General features: G+C 49.9%; 2 protein-coding genes across 2 annotated transcripts; one reads left to right on the top strand and one right to left on the bottom strand.

Annotated features, from left to right (window-relative positions):
- Nucleotides 1-366: 366 nt before the first annotated feature.
- ALTATR162_LOCUS103 (uncharacterized protein) lies at nucleotides 367-2,871 on the bottom strand (the record flags this gene model as incomplete). The annotated part of the gene is made up of 4 exons (XM_043307696.1): nucleotides 367-1,139; nucleotides 1,190-1,406; nucleotides 1,460-1,582; nucleotides 2,806-2,871. The coding sequence occupies 4 exons, from the start codon at nucleotides 2,869-2,871 to the stop codon at nucleotides 367-369; spliced, it is 1,179 nt and encodes a 392-aa protein (XP_043163631.1).
- Nucleotides 2,872-4,168: 1,297 nt separating this feature from the next.
- ALTATR162_LOCUS102 (uncharacterized protein) lies at nucleotides 4,169-8,687 on the top strand (the record flags this gene model as incomplete). Its single annotated transcript, XM_043307695.1, has 3 exons — nucleotides 4,169-4,675; nucleotides 4,729-5,191; nucleotides 6,961-8,687. 3 exons carry the CDS (start codon nucleotides 4,169-4,171, stop codon nucleotides 8,685-8,687), a joined length of 2,697 nt encoding a protein of 898 aa, XP_043163630.1.
- Nucleotides 8,688-24,178: the final 15,491 nt, after the last annotated feature.

Genomic DNA, 24,178 nt, shown 5'->3' with positions numbered 1-24,178 from the left:
GTTTCACTTTCCTGGAAGTAAGCGAAGGGCGCTCGGCTACTTCCTCGACTCTTATTAATGTTCACATTATAACCAAAAAGGGGCAGTACCATCTCGCCAGACCATGCACTTGAACCTCGATCGATGGTTTAGCAGAACCACGTGTGCGTCCGTCATTTAGTATGATAATGTCTTAATAGTCTAACGTTATAAAGACACATTTAATGTGATGGAGGTTGCCTCGCCAAAGACCTTACACCAGTAGCGAACCTCGTGACTGACCATTGGTCTGCTGTATTGTAAAGACATTGCTATCATTTCTTCCAGAACACGGGTTAAGAGCTACCAACCATATAGTACCCCCATCATGAAACAACGGGGCTCAGTCTAGCCTTGCCACTTGGTTCTCCTCTGGCGGAACTGGCTGATCATGCCGATAGGCAGCCAACCAGGATCGACGATATTGAAGCCACCAAATCGAGCAATCAAATCTGGGCCATAAACCTGCGCAATCCATTTCCAATACGCGTCCATGCTGTACCAATTCGAAGTGATGCCGCGCAAGTTGCTCCGAAGTCCGAGTTCCTGCAAAGCTTGATTGACCTGAGAGCTCTGGTAAACAGGTTTCTCGCTTGGCCGCTCGAGCAGCTCAAGATATACGTTTCGCAAATCGGCGTTGCCTACGCTCGCATACTCCTCCCTGTAGCGAATGAACTCTTCGATGCCGAAGAAGACGTCAGGGTCGTCAAGTGTGAAGTCTGGCTTCTCAATATTGTAACGGCCGTGCTTAAGATCGCCCCTTTCGAAACGATGCTTGGCGACAAGATAGTCATCCTTCTCCTTCTCCTCGAACTCATCGAGTAGATCATACGGGTCGACTTTGACTGAATCACGAATCTGGAGGGGGCTGACAAAAGGAGACTTCAATTCCAGGCCACCAAGCTCAACAGGGAAGTAGAGGAATCCGTCAGGCAGACCCGACACGTTGAATCGGTCCTTGATCATCTGCTTCAGATGCTGCACAACATTGCCGCCATCGAAGACACTCTCTTGGATATGACGATGTGTAGCAAGCATTGCATCGACATGTTCGCGGCCGAAGCAGTTGGCAGCTTTTCCAAAGTTTGCACTGAAGAATGTAGCAGCATAGGAATTCCAAACTAGAGACTGTTAGTGCTTAGAAATAAGATGGGCAAAATCGCACACTCACCCTGTATCCAGTCGATCAAACTTTTGGACTTGCCCTGCAGTTGCTTACGAAGCTCACCAACATGCGAGTCAACCATCTTGCGATCAATATCGAAACGTCCAGTCGAAGGGTTCAGGTATAGAAAACCCCATCTAATATCGCCTTGGGGTAAACGATCATCGATCTCCAGTTCTCCATCTCGACCGATGCGAATACTGCCCGATTTGACATTGTCGATCTAGAGACCGATCAGCAAAACCACTTGGTGATATTGCGGAAGAACCAACGTACCTCTGTTCCAGTGACTTTGGCAAAATCTGTAATACTCTCCCAGGCTGAAGCGCACTTCTCATAATCTTTGTTCCAGAACCAGATGTCGTCATAGAGGCGATGGAGCACACCACCTTCAGTGTTCTGGTTGACCGCAAAGTCCAAACAGAATAGGACAACCAGAGTCCGCAACAAGCAATCCGGATTGGTTCGCTTGCTTGACTTGCTTGAGTTACTCAATTCAATCAAGTCATTCTCGTCTCATCTAATTTTGGTGTCAATTCAATCAAAGGGATGGAGATTGATTGACTTGCTTGTCTTGCTTGAGATTATATTAAAATTTGTGAGGTTTTTAGGGTTGCTGAGCTGCTCATCTCGCGATACTTTTGTGGTGTTGAGTTTACTCAGGCCAGCCAATCAGGAGCCTCGAGATCATTTAGCCGATACCTAGAGACAGCTGATTGGGTTTCCCTATACGCGTCACCTCTATCCCAGGGCGCTAATGACATTCAGCCCTCCATGTCGTTAGGGTATTATTTAGCTAGTGCTCAGATATCCAGGTTCTATCCCAGGGCGTTAACGAAACTCAGCCCTGAGTTGCGTTAGGGTTTTTTTCTATCCCAGGGCGCTAAGATACATGCTTAATTCGGGTCAACCCTCATCCCATTTGTGGGCCAATCGGCGAAGAGCTCGGTCCCATACTGCCTGCCTCGGCTCTGGGAAGCCCCGTGTGATAGAAGGGCCGTGACGGAACACGCAACAAATAGTAGGCCCGAGTACGCGTAGCAAGGGCCGCGTCTTAGTCGTGTCTAGTATTGTAATGCACCAACCTCTTCTCAGGCCCAACTCATGTTTCATGCAGGTATCGTCTCATGCCGTACTTGCATTTCCCGTTCCTTACCTCGCAATGGAAGTCTCCCAACTCGAATCAGAACCATTCTCACGCTCACAACCAAGCCGGCCGTGATGGGGCCGTCATCGTAAATCACCTTCGCGAATTCTACAGCGTTTCACACGGATGCGAATACGAGCCTAACGTTGTCGAGACCTGCCACTTTTCTCTCACCTGCGATTTACTGAATGGGAACATATTCGTACACTGAAGCGAGCAGGATATACATCATATGGAGTTGGTGTACAAGTTCTCGTTGCGGAAAGAGGCAGAGGTGGAGTTGGCACGGCAGATGCTCTGGAACATCTTAGACTACGCTGTTGAAAAGCGTCTGCAGTCCATCAAAGCAGCACTCCCGGCATTTTGCGAGGAACAGACGCCAAATTTAAGCTGTGTCCGAGAGTACGGTTGCGCGTTCGGAGACCTCGTTGGATTCGCGGTCCTGGATTCAGTTCCCAACGCCGTTGACACCTACATCGGTAGCATCGGAGCCGGTGAAAAGGAAGCGGAAGGGCAGCAATGTGTAGATAGGATGATCCATTGCAGGTCTTCTGTCATGTTCACAGCCTCACAACATGGTTTGCTTGCAATCTTCGCTAGACTATGAGAGCGCCGATCTCGGCAGCGCAGCTCGCTATTACGGTAGCCTCGAATCAGTCAAGCTTACTTGTTTTCCCATTGCCGATTTGATTCAATTGTGGTAACCGCTCTTCAGCACGAACATCTGCATTGTAGACAAGAACTCGTGGAGTACATATTAGGACACTATGTTGCATACAGATTTTAATAATGACGACAATGGACTACATGCTTACAGTGATAGTACGGAAAGCCTGCACAAAAAAACGGTGCTTGCTGGGTTGGAGTAGTAACATGGGACGTAACTAGGAATTAGTTTTGGACATGTGAGTAACTTATTCGATATTTTATGCTACAATTTCGAACTCACTGTGATCGTTCACCATTTTGTGTGACCTCCCTTCGCATCTATCACAGCTTGACAGCGTATGAGTGGCACGAGATCCCTCAAGAGGTGATCAACAAGTGGATTGACAGTATACCGAACGTTGTGCGGAATATTATCAAGCATCACTGCGATAACTGTTTTTCATACATGGGCAAATCGTTTTTTGGAAAACAGGTTAAGCAGCCGTTAGCGTACCAAAGCCCTTTTCAGCCAATCAAACAGAGGCTGTCAGTAACAAGATTTTCTCCGATTGGTAAAAAACAGAGTTTGGTACGCTAACGGCTGCTTAACCGGTTTTTCAAAAACCGATTTGCCCATGTATGAAAGAGGATGCAGCGTACTCTTTATTAGATGTCCTTGATGGTTGACATCACGCCAGTCTACGGCGAAAGCGCTAACGAAGCATTTAGACGGCTTCACGACGACGAGATTCAGAAGCTAGAAGCGTGCCTTCGCGACTTACGTCCTACTAAACCCTGTAACGGTAAAGAGCGCATCGAGGAGACTTAAGATGGACTGCGAACAGATGCCTATCGCTGGGTTCCTAACAATGCCACTTTCCAGCAATGGCAACAGAACCAGCACAGCCAAATGCTATAGGTGAAAGGGGACCTGGCAAAGGCGAAACGATGCTGATCTGCGGCATCGTCAACGAGCTACAGAAGAACGTAATGAAGGCTGTCGCTATCTCCTAAGTACTTGTTCTGCCAGGCTACCGACTGTGCGGCCTAACCGAGGCTGAGTCCTTGGCGGCACGCCTTGTCTAAATAGCCATGCTGTCAGCTCTCTTGCAATCAAACTATAGGAATGCTACAGTACTCTGACTTTCCACTCATCGTTAGCGTTAGCTGTTCGTTGCTTTAGCCTGATCATGGTGTCTTTTAAAGAACATCTCAAAGCCAAGCTCCGGGGGAAGGACGCTCCAACGGCTCCGCGAGCTAGAGCCTCTCCCACCGCCGTTACCCCACCCGCACAGGCCGCTCCCGGTTCTGCCGCATCTCCGCCTAGCATACCGGAGCGACTGTGGAACCGAGCATACGAGCATGCAAAAGCGAACGACTCGAGCACTGTCGATGCCTATGAGAAGATCCTGTCCGTCAGGCTGGTAGAGTACAATGCAGACGTACCAGACGCTCCACGCCCTGCGGACCTCGCGTCGCAGCAAAACGAGATCGCACAGAACGCGGACAAACGGCGGATGCAAATGCTGCAGCTCGTCCAGCATGGGTTGCGCAAGACAGAAAAGGATGCACAGGTCAAGCAAGGGGTAGGAGACAGCATCCAGGCCGCTATGGCCGTCAAAGAAGTTGTGGACAAGGCGATCCAGGCGTCGCCTGAGGCCGCTGTCGCCTGGGTCGGCGTGTGTTTTGCGCTTGAGGTTTGGATTCCCACAATAGAGAATGGTGCCTGAGACTGATGTGCAGCGTCAAGATCCTGATGAACCCGCTCACCCAGGCGAGCTCTAACCGCCAGGGTATTGCCTACGTTGTATCGAGGATGGACTGGTACTGGCACCTGTCGAGCCTGCTGCTGGACGAGAACATGACCGAAGCGCGCTCGAAGGGACCAAGAGGCCAGCTCGAGGAGGTGGTCACTCAGCTGTACGCGAAGCTGCTGCTGTACCAGATGAAGAGCGTGTGCTACTACCACCGCAGCCGGTTTGCGACGTTCATGCGAGACCTCGTCAAGCTTGAGAACTGGGACGGCGAGCTGAGCGACATACAAGCGGCAGAGAGGGCGGTGCAGGAAGATTCGATGCAGTACAACACGGCTTCGATTAAAGCTCGGCTAGATGCGATCGCTGAGACGGCCAAGTCGCAGAACGCCAAACTGGACAGCATCAGCTCCGCGATCCGAGAGCAAACACGGCAGCAGGAAAGGATGCACGAGACAAGTGAGGATAAGAGGTGCTTGGCGGACTTGCGTCTGACTGATCCTCGCGACGACAAGAAGCGTATCGAAGAGACAAAGGGCGGCCTGCTCAAAGACGCATATCGTTGGGTGCTCGACCATCCAGACTTTCGGCGGTGGCGCGACGATGCGCAAAATCAGCTACTGTGGGTGAAGGCTAATCCCGGCAAAGGCAAGACGATGCTCCTCTGCGGTATTATCGACGAGCTGCAGGAGTCACTAGGCTCGACAGGCGTGCTCTCGTACTTCTTCTGCCAGGCCACCGACTCGCGCATCAACCATGCTACAGCTGTGCTGCGAGGACTGCTGTACATGCTTGTTAGCCAGCAGCCGTCGCTGGTCTCACACGTTCGTAAGAAGTACGATTGCGCAGGCAAGACCATGTTCGAGGATGCAAACGCGTGGGTTGCCTTGAAAGAGGTCTGTGCAGACGTGCTGCGAGACCCATGCTTAACCACTACGTACCTAATCATCGACGCGCTAGACGAGTGCGTCACTGACCTGCCAAAGCTGCTTGATTTTGTCGCAAAGCACTCGTCTGCCTCTTCTCGCGTCAAGTGGATCGTCTCTAGCCGCAACTGGCCAGAGATAGAGAGAGGCCTAGAGGATGCAGGCCATAAGGTCAAGCTAAGCCTCGAACTGAATGCAGCATCTGTGTCGACGGCGGTCCAAGTCTTTATCGATCAAAGGGTCTCTGAGCTTGCGCAACGGAACAGGTACGACGAGTCAACTAAGCGCGCTGTGCTTGAGCATCTAGCGTCGAATGCGAACGACACCTTCCTATGGGTAGCGCTAGTGTGCCAGCACCTTCAGACAACGGCGAAACGAAACGTTCTGAGGAAGCTGGAATTGTTCCCGCCTGGACTGGATGCCCTGTACGAGCGGATGATGCAGCAGATCAGCAAGACGGACGATGCCAAACTCTGCAAGCAGATACTGGCTGCGGTCGCACTCGTATATCGGCCAATCACGCTTGAGGAGCTAGTAGCCCTTGTCGAGCCGCTCGAAGACGTAGCTGACGACTCAGAGTTACGGGAGATTATCGGCCTTTGCGGCTCGTTCCTTGCCCTGCGAGGGCAGACTGTGTACTTCGTGCACCAGTCAGCCAAGGACTTTCTCTTCGCCAAGGCAGCTCAAGAAATTTTCCCAGCCGGGCGGGAGGCCGTCCACCAGGCCATCTTTGCTAGGTCGCTTCAGATTATGTCCACGACCCTGCAACGGGACATGTATAGCCTAAAAGCGCTGGGCACGCTTATCGACGACGTTCAGGTGCCTGAGCCGGACCCGCTAGCAGCGATGCGCTACTCGTGTGTTCACTGGGTCGACCATCTACGCGACTCGAATCCTACGGCTTCCGCAACCTATGCAGAACACCTGGGAGATGGAGGCGTTGTTGATAGATTCCTGAGAGAGAACTTTCTATATTGGCTAGAGTGTCTTAGCCTCTGCAGGAGTATGTCGAAAGGCATAGTCTCGATGAGGGAGCTACAGATGTTAGTGCAGGTGTGTCCAGAACAAACGATCCTATTAAGTTAGATATCTTCTATGCTGACAGTAGCTCGGGACAGGGGAAGACGACTCCGTTCACTCAGCTTGTATACGATGCATATCGGTTTATTATGTACCACAAACAAGCGATCGAGAGTAGCCCTCTTCAGGCGTATGGATCTGCGCTGTTGTTTAGTCCAAAGCAGAGCTTAGTGAGAAGGTTGTTTCAGCACGAAGAACCAGAAGGTATTGCTCTCAAGCCAGGCATGAGCGACGGCTGGAGTGCGTGCCTGCAGACGTTCGAGGGCCATAGCAGCGGGGTCAAGTCAGTGGCCTTCTCGCACGACTCGACCAAGCTGGCGTCAGCGTCTTGGGACAGCGCCGTCAAGCTGTGGGATGTGAGCAGCGGCGATTGTCTGCAGACGTTTACGGGCCATAGCGATGCTGTCAGCTCTGTAGCCTTCTCGCACGACTCGACGCGGCTAGCGTCGGCGTCCTACGACAGGACTGTCAAGATCTGGGATGCGAGCAGCGGCGCATGTCTGCAGACGCTCGAGGGCCATAGCGAGTCTGTTACCTCCGTGGCCTTCTCGCACGACTCAACGCGGCTGGCGTCGGGGTCACACGACAGCACCGTCAAGGTGTGGGATGCGAGCAGCGGCGCGTGTCTGCAGACGCTCGAGGGTCATAGCGATTCTGTCACATCTGTGGCCTTCTCGCACGATTCGACGCGGCTGGCATCGGCGTCTGACGACAAGACTGTCAAGACCTGGGATGCGAGTAGCGGCGCGTGTCTACAGACGCTCGAGGGCCATAGCATCGGGGTCATCTCAGTAGCCTTCTCGCACGACTCAACGCGGCTGGCGTCGGCGTCCTACGACAGCACCGTCAAGGTGTGGGATGCGAGTAGCGGCGCGTGTCTGCAGACGCTCGAGGGCCATAGCATCGGGGTCAGCTCGGTGGCCTTCTCGCACGACTCAACGCGGCTGGCGTCGGCGTCCTACGACAGCACCGTCAAGGTGTGGGATGCAAGCAGCGGCGCGTGCCTGCAGACGCTCGAGGGCCATAGCGGTTCTGTTCACTCAATAGCCTTCTCGCACGACTCAACGCGGCTGGCGTCGGCGTCCTGGGATAGTACCATCAGGATCTGGGATGCGAGCAGCGGCGCGTGTCTGCAGATGCTCGAGGACCATAGCCATCTTGTCAGCTCAGTAGCCTTCTCGCACGACTCGACGCGGCTGGCGTCGGGGTCACACGACAGCACTGTCAAGGTGTGGGATGCGAGTAGCGGCGCGTGTCTGCAGACGCTCGAGGGTCATAGCGATTCTGTCACATCTGTGGCCTTCTCGCACGACTCGACCCAGCTAGCGTCAGCGTCTAGCGACAAGACTGTTAAGGTGTGGGATGCGAGCAGCGGCGCGTGTCTGCAGACGCTCGAGGGCCATAGTAGTTATGTCATCTCAGTAGCCTTCTCGCACGACTCAACGCGGCTGGCGTCGGCGTCCTGGGATAGTACCATCAGGATCTGGGATGCGAGCAGCGGCGCGTGTCTGCAGATGCTCGAGGACCATAGCCATCTTGTCAGCTCAGTAGCCTTCTCGCACGACTCAACGCGGCTGGCGTCGGCGTCCGACGACAGGACTGTCAAGATCTGGGATGCGAGTAGCGGCGCGTGCCTGCAGACGCTCGACGTTGGCAGGCCTCTTTACAGCCTTTCATTTGATGCTACTAGCTCATGTCTACTTACGGAAATCGGGTCTATCAACGTTAGTATATTAATAGGTTTTAGTGCAAAGAATGATACGGTACTTCAACGTCCCCAGTACGTGGGCGCGGGCGTTAGTCCAGACAGCACATGGATTACGTGTAACGGCAAGAACCTGCTCTGGATACCACCTGAGTATCGAACATTACACTCGTCTGTATGCGGGGATACGATTGGCATGGGTGTTGGATCAGGAAGAATTTGGTTTTGTAGTATCAACCTCTAAATGTTTTCCTAGCTATTGTGATTGGCTGGAGCCCAGTTGGTGAGTCCTATCATTAATGGGCGAAGGGATCGTTGGCAATAGCCAACAATCCTCCGAGAAACCCTGAATGAGTGACCATCAATCCCCTGATTTGCGAAACCGAAGGGATCGTTGGCAACTTGGGTCGCGGAGCGCTGCAACTGCACAGCCTTGTGCAACAAGATTCAGCGCGTCGATTGAGCCTGCTTTGAAGATGATCCAACTAAGATACATGCTTAATTCGGGTCAACCCTCATCCCATTTGTGGGCCAATCGGCGAAGAGCTCGGTCCCATACTGCCTGCCTCGGCTCTGGGAAGCCCCGTGTGATAGAAGGGCCGTGACGGAACACGCAACAAATAGTAGGCCCGAGTACGCGTAGGAAGGACCGCGTCTTAGTCGTGTCTGGTATTGTAATGCACCAACCTCTTCGCTCCATCATAAATCTCGCACCGGCGACCACATCCCGTCCCTATACTACGCGTTTTAAACCGTTCCCCATCTCACCATGGATTTGTTTACATTCTTACCCCAATACCAAGTTCTAGTATGCAAATCCTGTGCCTGCGCCGTCGCGCCCCTGCATCTTGCCAGCCATATCAAGAAAGAACACGCACGCGAGGCAACCCGCGATGCCGGCCTCGATTTCGCGAAGTCTCGAGCAAGTAGACCTGCCATTACTCTTGCCAAGCACCTTCAAGAGAAATATGACCTTCTTGACCCGAGAACTCAAGAAATCCCGCGACCGTCGCCCACAGACCCGCCTATCCCAGATCTAAAACTCTTTCGCGGCTATCAATGCACCCGCTGCGAATACGTGCTCTCAAAAACAAAGTCGTCCCAGGAATCTATGAAGCGGCACTTCAGTAAACACCGACTGCTTGCACGGAGAAAAGGACGACCTGGAAAGTCAGCGAATATACTAGAAGAAGACAGAGGGCTAATGTTTAAAGAAGTCTATTGCTAGCGCTTTTTTATTTCATGCCACCAAAGCTCTTTTTTTGTCGTTTATGTGCCGCCTAAGTTGCAGAACCTAATAGCCAAACCTCAGACGCGCAAGGTAGATCTCCTTCGGGCTATCATCAACGAGCAACTTCATGCTGGCCAACTCGAGCAACAGGTCATTGCGCAGACGTACAGCAGTCCAGTCGCAAAGACGGAGGTCTCCCCCTAGCTTGAAATGACAAAGTGGCCCCGCTACTTTGATGGTCTGGACATGACTAAGGTGGCGCCCTTAGCGTACGGGACCAATCCTGTTACTGAGGCGGTTCTGGTCATCATGGGGGAGAGTTTCGATCGTATTATTGAGCAGGCTTACCGGTCTATCTGCGAGGACCGAATTAGCGTGTTCGACCAAGCCAAGAGTAACAGTTTTATATCAGGTCGATCAGCTAGGCAAGATCGCATGATCATGATCAAGCTCCAAAAAGGAACGTTTCGGGCATACAAGGGGTTATGGAAACGCCTTCTCTGCTTTGTATACCGTACCAGTCTTCCTAGCCAGGAGATCCCGCTCCTCCATCGATTTACTAATGAACAACTCTGTCGACTAGATCGGACCATGAATCTTGCCAGCGACCTCCTGCATTTAAGAAGCCTAGGCGGAGATGACAAAATCTTCAAGGACGAGGAACATGAGGTGGCGAACGATATGGACCAAGCATGTTTATTACTATCAGACTGGTCATCAATCAACTTGAACTCAATCTGATTGATTGATTGATTGAGTTCGTCAATCAACTCCAACTCAACTTAAGATAGTTAGAACTCAACTCCAACTCAACTTGGTAACATAAAGTTGATTGATTGATTGAGTTTAGGTTGTGTTTAAAGTATATGGCAAGACTATTTTTTATTATCGAAGGGTAGTTGCAGGTTGTACTCTGTTTAGCTTAGGCTCTCTCCTTATCGATAACCTACTTAGTAAGCACCATTAGCGCGTCACGTCGCGACTTGACACAACAACTCCTACTAACAGCTACCTCACTAATACCGCCAACCTTCACGCCTACCTCTACATATAATGAGCGAAAATGTTCCTAAGGCGATTGAGGAAACAGCTGCCTGCGCAGATAATACGTGCCTACCTCTAGTAGCTACCTCCGTATACCCTGAGGTCGACGCGCCCGAAGTCTATAACGACTCTGACCTTCTACCTCTCGAGGTATCTGATATCGACGACGATACATACGATGGCCTGAATTGGAAGAGAGTACCTTATTTACAGAAACGGCCTTACGAACACGCGCGCGGGTCTAAACCAAGCTGGATATACCTGTACGGCTGGCCAGTCTGGCATCGGGGGCAGCAGAAGAAGTACTGGCTTTGTAAACACTGCCACACAGCTAAGAAAATAAGTGGAGAATACAACGTTCATCTCTCCACTAGCTCTGCAGCAAGCCACCTAGCACAGATCAAGCCTGGTCACGGCTACGATAAACTAGGCAAGATCACAAAGACCCCAGCTGGTCAAACATCAATACTCGCTGTTATGCAGGCCAGCGGGACTGAGGTATCTCAGGACGTAGCCAACGAGCTGGCAAGAAGCTTCAACCGTAGTAAGTTTCTCCAGGCAATTACTCGCTGGATTGCAGACGACAACCAGTCTCTTCGGGCGATTGAAAACCCCTCCTTCCGCGCGCTGATAAAGGCTGCCAATCCGCTGGCTGAGTCGGTATTGTGGAAGAGCCATGTTTCCCTTCGCGATCATATTATTGCCGAATATGAGGCGTTCATACCAGCTGTCGTGGACTACCTCCATAAAGCAACCAGTCTTATCCACTTCTCCTTTGACAATTGGACGTCGACAGGCAGCAAGAGAGCTATCACGGGAATCTGCGTACATCACCTTAACGAGGCTGCTAAGCCAGTAGACTACCTGCTTGGCCTACCCGTGCTGCACGGAAAACACTCTGGCGCGAATATTGGCTCTCTTGTATCCGACACGCTTACAACCTTTGAGATTGATAAAGAACACGTGGGCTACTTTGTTTTAGACAACGCTGCGAACAATGATGTCGCAGTAGAGTTCCTCGCAGAAGATCTCAGTTTTTATGCGCCTCATCGCCGGTTACGCTGTACATGCCACATTCTCAACCTCGCTGCGCAAGAGATTATATGGGGTCGGGATAAGGACTCTTTTGGAAACAAGGGGCTCAATATCAATGTAAGCTACCTCGCTGTGTAGTACTTACTCCGCTAACACGTACACAGGAAGAAGAGGAGTTTATGGCTGAGTGGCGACAGTTCGGTCCTATTGCTGTACTCTTTGGCGCGATTACCTCTGCTACATCATCGCCACAGAACCGAGAGCTATTTCTGAGGCTTCAAGAAGCTGATGCAAAGCACCGTAAGGAGCCGTTTAAGCCAAGAGAACTTGTTAAGCCTGTCAAGACACGCTGGAATTCCTATTACGATTGTTTCGATCGCGCATGCGAGCTCCACACAGCGCTTGACGCCTACATGCAACTCAAAATAGAGGAATACCAAGTCGCTGCAGCTACTCGCTGGAAAGAGCCACGCGAGCAGCCACGCAAGTTTATTCAGGAAGGAGGAATGCACGCAAAGGATTGGGAAACGATAACTGAGTATAAGCAGCTGCTTGAGCCGTTCAAAGAGGCTACCATGTTATTGCAGGGCAGAGGCGCTTCTGGTAGCCATGGTGCTATTTGGGAGGTTCTTATTACCTTTGAATGGCTACTTGCGCAACTTGAATCTCAAAAAGAGAGACTACAGAGTATTGATTATGAAGACCCCAACGCGCCAGAGGATCATCTCAAGACGAACGTTAACAACGCCCACGCAAAGCTCTCCGAGTACTACGACAAGCTTGGAGACTCCCCTATCTACTTTGCAGCAACCATACTCCACCCCACGTACAAATACACGCTTGAAGACCTATGGAAAGTACCAGACGACCATAATGAAGATATAGAGGGTCCTCATCCATTCAAGGACTGGTTGGAGCAAGGCTACTAGTCCTTCTCACGATTATGGAGGCCGCACAAGGATAAGGTAGCTGCAAAAGCTAGTAGGCCGTCGTCGTCTGAGGGAGCCGCGCGACCGCATAAGCGCCAGCGCGTTGGTAGAGCGTTAGGGCGGGATGACTTCCTTCGGAGCTCTATCAAGGCAGGCCAAAAGCAGGTAGCCAGCACAATGGACGATGAGTTTGATATTTGGAAGCGCGAGGCGCCTTTGGCGGAAGACGACCCTCTCGCAAGGCACCCAATCAACTACTGGCTGGTTACGCGCTCTCGATACCCGGTTCTCTCCCAACTAGCCCTTGACATCTACTCTATTCCAGCTGCCTCAGCTGACTGCGAGAGAATCTTTAGTGAGCTTGGAGATCTGCTTAGTGTACGACGACTTAATATGAAGCCAGAGTTACTCAGCGCCTTACAGTCAATTCGATCGTGGAGAAGAATAGGCCTAAAGGCAAAACACCCAACTAATTCATAATAGGTCAAAGTCAATCTTATAATCAGTCCCTAATTAATCTCAATCAATCTCAATCAACTCAACTTCACGTTCTAATTTTGTCATTCAACTCAACTCAATTTAGGCTCTGTGTGTAGAACTCAATCAATCTTAACTCAATCTGAGCCTAAAAAAGCACTCAATCAATCAATTTAGACGGCGTTAGATTGATTGATTGATTGATGACCAGTCTGATTACTATGCATCTCCCTCCTCGACCATACTTTGCGAGGAGATCATTTCGAAAGTGTAGTGCTTAGCTTCCTTGCCGTTCTGGGGATTGATGAGACAACTGGCAGTGTCTTTCGTAGCACGCAAAGTTACTCGCCAGACCTTTCTAAATTTATCAAGATGGCACAGATGCTTGTTGTGCAGAGGGCAATTAGTGGGGTCGAGAACGGCGAAGCAGAACATCCATCTGATCTACTAGATGAGATGAGAGAACGCTCTATGGTGCGAGGCACTCGGACTGCCATTGATTGGGCCTATCGTCTTCGCTCGTACGCAAAGAAAGTAGCTAGTAACACGACAAGTCTTGGCTACATAATGTGGATCGAGGACGCGGAGACAGTTACATATCGAGACACCAGGCTCACCATGGGCTCTCTTCGAGACTTTGTCGCTATACAAGTGGAGCGAGCCCAGAGAGCGTTGGAAGATCTCCTCCTCCTGCATCCAGAAGAGCGCCGAGAGGATGTTGTCCCTAGCGTCTCACTCCATCGTCTGAAAGATGACTATAGCAACAATTAGAAGGGTTGGAACTTCCTTGAGGATCCACGAAATGCAGACCAGCTTCGTGACGGAGACGACTGGCTGTTTAACAGAGTGCTTGATAATAACTGGCTAAAAGATGAGATGTTGTGCCTAACACAAGAAGAGCAGGTAGTTTGGAATAAAAAAACTGTGCAGGCATACGTCTCTAAGCTTGACCAATTCCTTGAGCAAATGCTACTCCTTATTTATATCACGTCTAGACAGCCTGCACGTGGTACCGAGCTTTTGTCTCTGCAACATAGCAACATGGCGCAAGGACACCACAGGAGTATATTCATTGAAGAAGGCTTGATTGGTACGGTCACGTCTTACAACAAGGGATACAACATCACCGGATCCACTAAGATCATCTACCGGTATCTTCCTAAAGAAGTCAGCGAGCTACTTGTGTACTACCTCTGGCTTGTTCTACCCTTCTCGCAGAAGCTTGAAATGTTAGTCTACAAGCGTATAGCACCACCTCTATCCTTTCTTTGGCCTAAGGGAACTGAGAGCTGGAAAGCGAGTAGGCTAACGAGCGTACTCAGCTGAGAAGGAAGAGCTCACTTCGAAACTCCGCTGAATATCTTGATCTATCGCCACATTGCGATCGCAATTTCACGCCAACACCTCTTGAGCGGCGGCTTTAAGAGGGATTATGGGGTCGATAAGAAACTTGCAGACGAACAAGCAACCTATGGTACTTGGGTTGCAGGCACAGTATACGCTAGGGGCCTCCAAGAAGCGCCAGGTCATGTTAAGATGCGCAGCATGGAGTATAGGATAGTTAGTCGGGAGTGGCATAGCTTCCTGGGATTTCGAGTATATCGTGGTGTCCGTAAACGTCCACTTGGCGAATGCCGCGACTAGGGCCTTCCAAGTAAGAGGACATGTATATAGACATGAATTATTCCACGTTATTATTTGGGTTTGTTAGTTAAGCGCACTAACCTACAGTGTTGGACTAGGTTACATCGCTGTAGCTGATGTAGTTGATGGTGTAAGCCCAGGGTACCTTGCATGGTCACGTGGATTAGCCAGCGACCAATCAGCCCACTACTCTATGTATATAAGCTTAGATCACAGACCTCTTGGTGATGAAGCAGAATACACACAATCTACTTACAGTTATGAGCCCGGCCTAATCCGCTCTTTCTATTATTGAACCGTCCTACCTATCTACTCTACTGTCTTACCTTACTACAAGCGTCACTACCAGCATGTCGAAAAACACTGTTACCTCAGACATTGTCCTCCAAGGCCAAAGCAACTGGGAACTCTGGATCTTTGTTGTCAAGCGCACTGCTGAAGCAGGAGACGTATGGGAGTATATTGATCCTGACCAGATCCATCTTCCACTCCATAAGCCTGAGAGGCCTGTTCGACCAGCACCTACTGTCAATGCTGATGGATCTCCACCAACTCAGCCTACTCAACAGGCTCTCATGCAGTACAATCAGGATCTCAGCAACTACTACAAGGACATCAAAGAATACAGACGCTTGAAAGATAAGTTGGGACAAGTTGAAGCACACATTACTAAGACAATTCAGCAGGATCTACTCTATCACATCAAAGACAAGCCAACGATCTATGAGCAGATAAAGACGCTTCAAGAACTCTACTCTCCAACGACTGCTGATCAAGAATATCGCGTTCAAAAGGCGTACGAAGCAGCCAAAGTCCTACACGCTCGACGATCGAATATCGAAGACTGGTGCAGTGAGTTCATCACAGCCTACAACCGTGCGAAGCAACTAGTCTACCTGAAGTACATGGCTTCCGAGCACACAAGGATCTCATACGAGCTGTGAAGCAAGTTGATGCTGCACACGCTGCAAGTGTCTCATTCAACATCTTCAAAGCTGAAGAGACATGGAATTTAAATCGCAACGTGCCTATACCAAACCAGTCGCAGCTGTCTACCATCCTCGCAAACTTCCTACGCTATCATCGAACGACACACTCAAGGAAGACAAACATTCATGGAGGTGTATTTGGAGCTACTTTGAATGGCCAAGAATCTCCATACAAGAAGAAGAGATCAAGAGGTGATGAGACACCATCAAAGCCCTGTCTATGTGGAGACAATCACTTTTGGGGTCAGTGTCCATACATTGACACAGCTCTCAGAACACGAGGATTTGTTGAAGACCCGGAAAAAGCCAAGAAGATTACGACATTTGAGAAATCAGACACAAGAGGCTTACTGAACAAGATTCGGGAAAAGAATCGGCGCCACAAGAAGCATAAAAGCAAGGAAGCTGATAAGCGAGTCGAACCTGATTCGATCGATATCGACGCCGGCGATCAGCCTACAGACCGATCCATACACAACGCATATGCAGTCTTTTCGTCCGCATTCAACAATCAGCTAACATTCCGACACTATCCGCTCCTCCACTCATGGACGCTGGATCCTGCCACTGATGTCCACATCTGCAACAACCCTGCTGAATTCCAGTGGAAGGCCCCAGCAGCTGACGACGACATTGTCCTAGCAGGGGGTTCGGAAATGTTGATTGAAGCATGGGGAGAAGTCACAATACCTCTGTTAACACCAATTGGCATCAAGACAACAACGCTGAAACGAGTAGCGCTAATCCCATCTTTCTTCACCAGCCTGGTCTCTCTCTCACGTCTCACGTCATCAGATGTCCACTTTGACTCTGGTCGAAACGTTCTGTACCGCGCAGGAACACCCCAGAAAGAAGTCGCAAAGCTTACTCAATTGGGAGGTCACTGGCTAGTCGTGCATCGCTCTCAGCCTACAGCACTACCCACACAGCATTCAGCCTTTGCAACCAATCAGCGCAGGCCTCAGTACTCAGCCTTGCCACTCAAGCCTCGATTGCTCACAAAGCCACAGCTTCATGTCTTGCTAGGACACGCAGGCAGTGATGCTATCGACCAGCTATCAAGCCACGTCAGAGGCATACTGCCACCTACAGGTTCTGCTCCAGCTACGATCAACTGCGAAGAATGCTTGCAGAACAAGGCACACCAGATTATCTCACGTCGTATCGGACACGAGGTTGGCGCATCTCGTCCTTTCGAAACAGTAGCCATCGACCTCATCCAGCTTGACGTCACTGGCTACAACGGACATCGATACGTTTTCCATGGATTTGACCTATACACAAAGCTCAACTTCGTGTATACAATCGCAAAACGCGACAAGGCAACGCTGCTCAAAGTCCTTACTCGCCTTGATCGATCTATCAAGCGCGAATTCAATACCACGGTCACATTTATCATCGCTGACGATGAGAAAGGCTATGGACTTACAGACAACTCAGCACGAGCATACTGCAATCAAGAAGGAATCAGACTTCAGATCAGAGCACCGCATACTAAGGAGCAGAATGGATCTGCTGAACGTTCAGGCAAGAGCCTGATCATACGAAGCCGATCTATGAGCGTTACATCAAATCTGCCTCTACCGCTCGCTCCTGAGATATACGTTGCTGCAGCCTATCTACTTAATCGCACACCTACACGAACAATTGGTTGGAAGACTCCGTTTGAAATGGCCTACTCGAAACAGCCTTCAATTGCTCACCTGCGAGTATACGGCTGCCGCGCATACGCACTCCGCCCACAGATACCACGAGGTGACAAACTATCTCCACGCGCACTTATTGGATATCTGGTTGGATACGACTCCTCAAACATCTACCGAGTTTGGCTACCAAATGCAAGGAGCAGAGCACATCAAGGAAAGGTTATTCGGATACGAGATGTGACATTCAAGGAAGACCTCTTCTATCAGCACCAGGACGAATCTGATCCAATCCTGCAAGGCGAGGAGCTTGAGACAACCACTTACACACTTCAAATGCCACCTATACAAGATCTGGAAGACTCTTCAGAAGAAGAGTATAGTACTGCACCAGAACTCGACCAAACGGTATTCAGGTCGCCTCTGGACAATCACTCGAAGCCTCACGATCCGTTCAACAGCGATCCTCTTTTGCCAACACCAGTCACTACACTCTCTCCTAATTCAGATGCTGATTCACTCAATCAAGCCTCATCAGCTACTCTTAGTCGCAGCCCTACACCAGACCTCCAAACTTCTACTCAAACATCAAGGAAGCGTAAGCGAGACAACGCAGTTGACACGAATGATTCAAACGCTGCACGAAACCGCGAGCTAATCGATAGCAACCTACGCGAAACGCATATCCTTCCTGAAGGATCAACACGAGCTCGAAAGCCTTCTCGCAAAAGCAGCAGCTTCTTCGTCAACAAATATTGGTCTGCCTTTGTGGCGGCATCCACTACAGCTTCTAAAACGCGATTTCATCACACAGATCTTCCCCCTGAACCTCGATTCTACCAGGATGTGATGAAGCTACCAGCCCAACACAAGCAAGGCTTCATAGCAGCTATGCACCGGAAATATCTGACGTCAAGCGCAAAGGTACCTACAGGATCATCAACTGGAAGGACTTCAACGCTCAAGACCACGAGGTCCTGCCACTGCTCTGGGTATTCAAATACAAGCTTGACAGTGAAGGATATCTCACCAAGTACAAGGCTCGAATCTGCGTACGAGGCGATCTTCAAACCACGGCTGAGGATACGTACGCTGCCACACTAGCTATCCGGATATTTCGAGCTCTGATGGCCATTGCAGCCTACTTCAACATGGAGGTTCGACAGTACGATGCAGTAAACGCCTTCACGAATGCTCAGCTTGCTGTACCAGTATACTGCCATCCACCAGAAGGCTTCTCTGACCCTGACCATCTCTGGAAACTGCACCGTGCGCTGTATGGCTTGAAAACCTCGCCACTCCTATGGTACAAAGAACTCACAAAGACTCTTAAAGAGCTTGGATTGCAAGAAGTCAAAGATGCACCATGCCTATGGAAGAACGACAAACTGATAGTATTCTTCTACGTTGACGACATTGTCGTCCTCGCTAGACCAGCTCACACAGCTGCTCTTAACGACTTTGAACGCAAGCTGCTGCGACGCTACGAGATTCGGTCGCTTGGGAGCTAGCCACCTTCTGCGGTATACAGACGCATCGCTGCAGGTCAACTGGAACAATGTGGCTATCACAAGCAGCATACCTTGACAAGCTCAGTGCTAAGTATCCATCACCAAAGTCATTCAATCGACCTCCAGCCACTCCGCTTCCACTTGACGAACTGCTTCCTTCAGACGAACCAAAGAGCGATTCCAACAAACTCAGATACGCACAACTAGTTGGATCAATTGGCTATGTTGCCACTGCTACTCGACCTGATGTTTCTAAAGCTCACTCAAAATTGGCAGAATTTCTAGTCAATCCAGGTCAGCTTCACATTAACGCTGCTTACCAGACGCTTGCCTATCTATACGCAACAAAGGATCAGGCGCTCTACTACGATGCTTCCATATCCACCGACATCGCTCACATCGTCGATCACGATGAGCCAGACTTCTTTGGTGCAACCGACGCCTCATACGCAGACCACAAGGCCACACGGAAAAGCTCTCAAGGCTATATATTCTTCCTGTTTGGCGGCCCTATTGACTGGAAAGCGACACTTCAACGATGTGTTACCAAGTCTACCACTGAAGCTGAGCTTGTTGCTGCTTCATCAGCAGGCACTGAGCTTCTCTGGTGGTGGAGACTCTTCAAGGACATCGAATTCGATCCAGGCAATGAGCAAATACTGTTTTGTGACAACCAGCAGACAATTCGTCTAGTCACCACGGCTACGCCACGACTCAAGACCTCACTGCGACACGTCGATATACATCATCACTGGCTTCGCCAGGAAGCACAAGCACACAACATCAATCTTTCATACATACAGACCAAAAGCCAGCCAGCAGATGGTCTAACTAAACTGTTGCCTCGTCAGAGACACGAAAATTGGGTATCACTTTTGCATTTCAACACATTTCCTAAATTATGAGCTCTACAATGTACAGTACTCTTCCTGGTTTTTCCTACACGGTTTTTACAGGTTTAATGAGGCTGTACTCCTTACGCTCTTTACTTTCATGTTTGTCAGGGATACCACCAACCTCCATACAGAGCGAGAGGCAATTAGATCTCATATGCTTTTGAGGACGCTCATCAGCGAGATCAACCAACACCGCGACGGCGGACGATCCCCACCTGGAACTGCTCCAATCAAGCGGCTACCCACCGCACTCAAACAAGCAGCTCTACCTGAACAGGGTAGGGGGTGGCCTATGATTACATCAGCTTCTACATACGTTCGAACCTGAGGGAGGTGTGTAAGCCCAGGGTACCTTGCATGGTCACGTGGATTATCCAGCGACCAATCAGCCCAGTACTCTATGTATATAAGCTTAGATCACAGACCTCTCGGTGATGAAGAAGAATACACACAATCTACTTACAGGAGGTCGTCGCACGGCGTTATTAGTAATTGTAAGCCTAGGACCACATCACATGACTGCTCTGCAGGCATGACTAATGCGTCCGACTACTTTCGAGCTCAGATCACATACTTGTACATACACAGAACAATACACTCATACATGAGACCCAATACTAGTGCCACCCCATGCTTACAGTAATAAGGTTCAAGTTTCCGACAGCGCTTGGCCTGCGACATCATCGTATGTACTCGCGACGGTCGGGACGATGTGGGGTTATATTCTGCGACCACTTGCAAAGCTGGGTCAGCATGATTGCAACAAAAAAAAATCATTCAGGCTCTTCATTTCAACCAGATTCTCCGTGCAGCTATACAGCCCGCGCCAGAATAACCAGAGTGCTTAAGATACAGTCTTCTTCTAGCACCTGGCTAACTCGGTCCATAATATCGTATGTGGTGTCAAGGATGGGACAATAAGGAACAGCTCTTTGCAAACAATGAGAGCCATTGCTCCGGAAATAATTAGCGAATTAGAAGCGCGATTCGCTCTGAAACTAGCCAACACGTGACCGTAATAGGAAAGCTCAAGCCGAACGCCATACTCCAGGGCAAGTCCGTGTAGGCTGGTAAGTTGGGTCTCCACATCGGGTAGCTAAAACCGCGATATCTCCGCGTATACTTACCTAATCTGAACGGTTTATAGCTTGTTTTGTTGCCCTGATGTGGATCTACAATCTTATTGCATAAAGCTTCCTTATATTTCTAATATTACAGAAGTTATTCAGGTTCGGAGCTCTATGTGGAGACCCAGCTCTTGGCAATATGGGTACCTAAATAGCTTCATAATATAAGAGATATGAGAAAACCCTCTATAGCAAAGTTATATGTCTATCTTAGAGCTACGAAACAAGCTATAAACCGTTCAGATTAGGTAAGTATACGCGGAGATATCGCGGTTTTAGCTACCCGATGTGGAGACCCAACTTACCAGCCTAAGTCCGTGGCTGCTCAAGCTTGTGGCTTGCCCTGAGATCATGAGCTAAAAGCACGACGCGGCTTAGAATAATGCAATACTGGTCCAATAACTTACCAAGGTGCTCAAACGCCGTGTGGCTCAGTTTTCCGGATGAACTTGTTCGCCACCTTCAAGTTGCGAGGAAGCGTTGACCAACTCATATTGGAGCTTCATCACTTTTGACCGTGTAGACATGCAGCACAGACGGCCACTTCCGCTACTGCAGAGCATTTTCAAAAAGAATTGAATCTACTTAGAATAGGCCTGTCACGACCCCGCCTAGGCGCGACTTAACGTAGGCTTCATGGACGCCCTCACCACGCATTAGTGGTTCCATCCTCAGGTTCCCCACCGCCCTCCCTCTGCGCCCCCGCATATTCTTCCTATATCGCGACTTTCTTACGACATGGTGCGTAAAAGAATCTAGCGCTATGGCGAAGGACACCTGTTTTATGACGAGAGGAGGCTCTCTACAAGCCAGGCGCAGCAATGTCGACACCATGGTAATTTTTAGGTGTGAAGGTGCCTGTGTGGTCAGTAATACCCACAGCACAGAAAAGATATTATCGAACAGCAGAAATGAAGTAGAGACTGAGTCTGACTGGCTTGAATTCGAAGTAACGTTACAGGTAGTATTTTCCGCCATGGGGGAGAGGGGCTTCCCGGGACCCTAAGATGGACGTCAAGCTAACCCCAGACACCTTCTTGATACTCGTCCATTAGCATCGTATACTCAGCTCCTGCATGTGCCCACCCTTTGATACCCCCAAGTAGCATAAAACTTCGAATGCCTGGATTCCCTTGCTCTTTGATATAGTCGTCCATCCAAGCGGCAGCACGAAGTCCCCGATGCTGCGAGGAGCCTAAGCAGTGTCAGTTGCTTTGCGTGCACGGCAATTGATACTATAACATACCACAGTACCATATGATGCATTTGATTTCAGCGCTCGTGAATAACGTATAGAGTATAGGAAGAGTGGGATACAAACTCTGTGCCGGTAAGTTGATCGAACCGCGAATAGTTCCGCCCTATGAGGTACAAAGTCAGCATTGCGAAACGATTTAACTCAGTTCTGTGTTGCGTACAGTATGATCAACCTGGCGTAGATCAACGAGAATGAAGTCTTTTCCCGGCTTTTGCCCTTGCTGTAACATCGTCAGGACTTCATCGCGAGATATCGCTGACGGAGTCTGGTTCTTCGCGGTGGGATAATTTGGATCCCAAGGGGAATCAGGATCAATTAGTAGTGATGGGCAGCTCATGGCGATGTTGTGGGTACACCGGTATATGAAGATTGGATCACTCTTGGCTAGAGAGAAGATTGGGGAACGAAGCTGCGATAAACGAAGCAATGGAGAACGGAACCACAGCATAGGTTAATATGATTTATGAAGAAGTTAATTGTAGGTGTTAGCTTCATTGTTCCAGCGATGCCCTATTTATACTATAAAATTTATGTGTTTTGCGGAAGGCTTGAATGTCACCCGCTGCGATTGATTGGTTGAGCACAAACCCAAGCACTGACCACACGCACCTACGTATCACTGCCTGGTTCCTGATAGGCGCTTTACTGTAAGAGCAAATTAAAGGCGATAGGTAGATCCGGCTCTATGGGGCTGTCTTCTGTTAGGTCGACGCGTAAATTTCTTGTCAACATTCATTGTTGCTCGGCGGTGCCGGTAACCTAGGCACGGCGCGTTCCTGTGTCACAGTGGACTAACTTAAACACAATTCTTAGTCCCAAGAACATCTCATATTTTACAAGTATTCAAACTAAGAGCTACTAGTTCTGGGTCACTATATCATCATGTACGATCGCCTCACCGCGATCGCATGTGGTAGGTCGGTAGCTCCCATGCACGTTGGTAGATTGCTGAAATAAACCTCGGTGACACTTACGTCTTGCTATGCAAGTAAGCTCTTGGGACCAATGCAGGATCTCGATCTCTCATCGTGGACTGAGTCGTTCCTAACCTGGGAAGGTCGCAGGTAGACAACCTGGAGAAGAACCTAAAAATCGGCTTTTTGAGTACGTATTCCAGCGACTTGTACACGCAGGATCAAAGAGTAAGACCTCGAGATAGGGCTTCCACAAAATGTTGGGAGCATCGTTTGGTGAGGCTGGATCGGAATGCGGACCGACGCTCTCCGTTCATCCCGCTGTTGTTCCCGAGGCTCGAACTGATAGAGGTTCTTTCTGGCGTGCCGTCCTCCAAATCGTCTTCATACCTTGGTGGTTCTTCTGTCTCAATTAGAAGCTGCGCCTCCATTTTAGTTGCGTGAAGTCCATGTGTTTGAGTTTGATAATCTCATCGTGGAGCCAAATCAATTGATTCCGCATAAGGATCGTCTGCTTCGAAAGGCACGGCATCGGCCCTGAGGCGTAGAACGTCTTGACTCGGATCGCAGATTTCACTTCCAAGGATATGGCTCGCAAACGTTGCAATGCTAAAGGAGCGTGAGTGGTGATAGAGAGCGCCAAGTCGGTACAAGGGCGGTTTTCGTAGGACGAGTAGGCTAGTGGCAGTGGTTCGCTGATGCTCATGATAAGGTCTTCAAGGTGGCCCCCCAAAGCATACTTCCATGTCGGTGAGTTCGTCTTCAAGACAAACTCCTCGGGAAGGCTAGCAACGTGTGTTGGTGGCTCGACCTCTGTATACGGAAGAAAGTTGATAGTCTAGCTCTTCTCAACTTTGTTCGCAGTCTGTGGTATCTCTAAGGATGCATCTTGCTCGTTTCTATATCGCACAACGCCGCGGAGTTTGTAGGTGATAGAGATCGGGTCCGAATACAGTCCCTTTAATCTGAGGGTTGGAGGAAAGATCCTACACAGCAGGAGTTTCGAGGTGCCTATGCCTTCGGTTCCAAGAGAATAA

Source organism: Alternaria atra (genome assembly GCF_907166805.1).
Source record: "Alternaria atra isolate CS162 genome assembly, contig: 16, whole genome shotgun sequence".
Taxonomy (NCBI): Eukaryota; Fungi; Ascomycota; class Dothideomycetes; order Pleosporales; family Pleosporaceae; genus Alternaria; species Alternaria atra.
The sequence above is the reverse complement of the archived record's forward strand: the minus strand, read 5'-3'. Positions and strand labels throughout refer to the sequence as shown.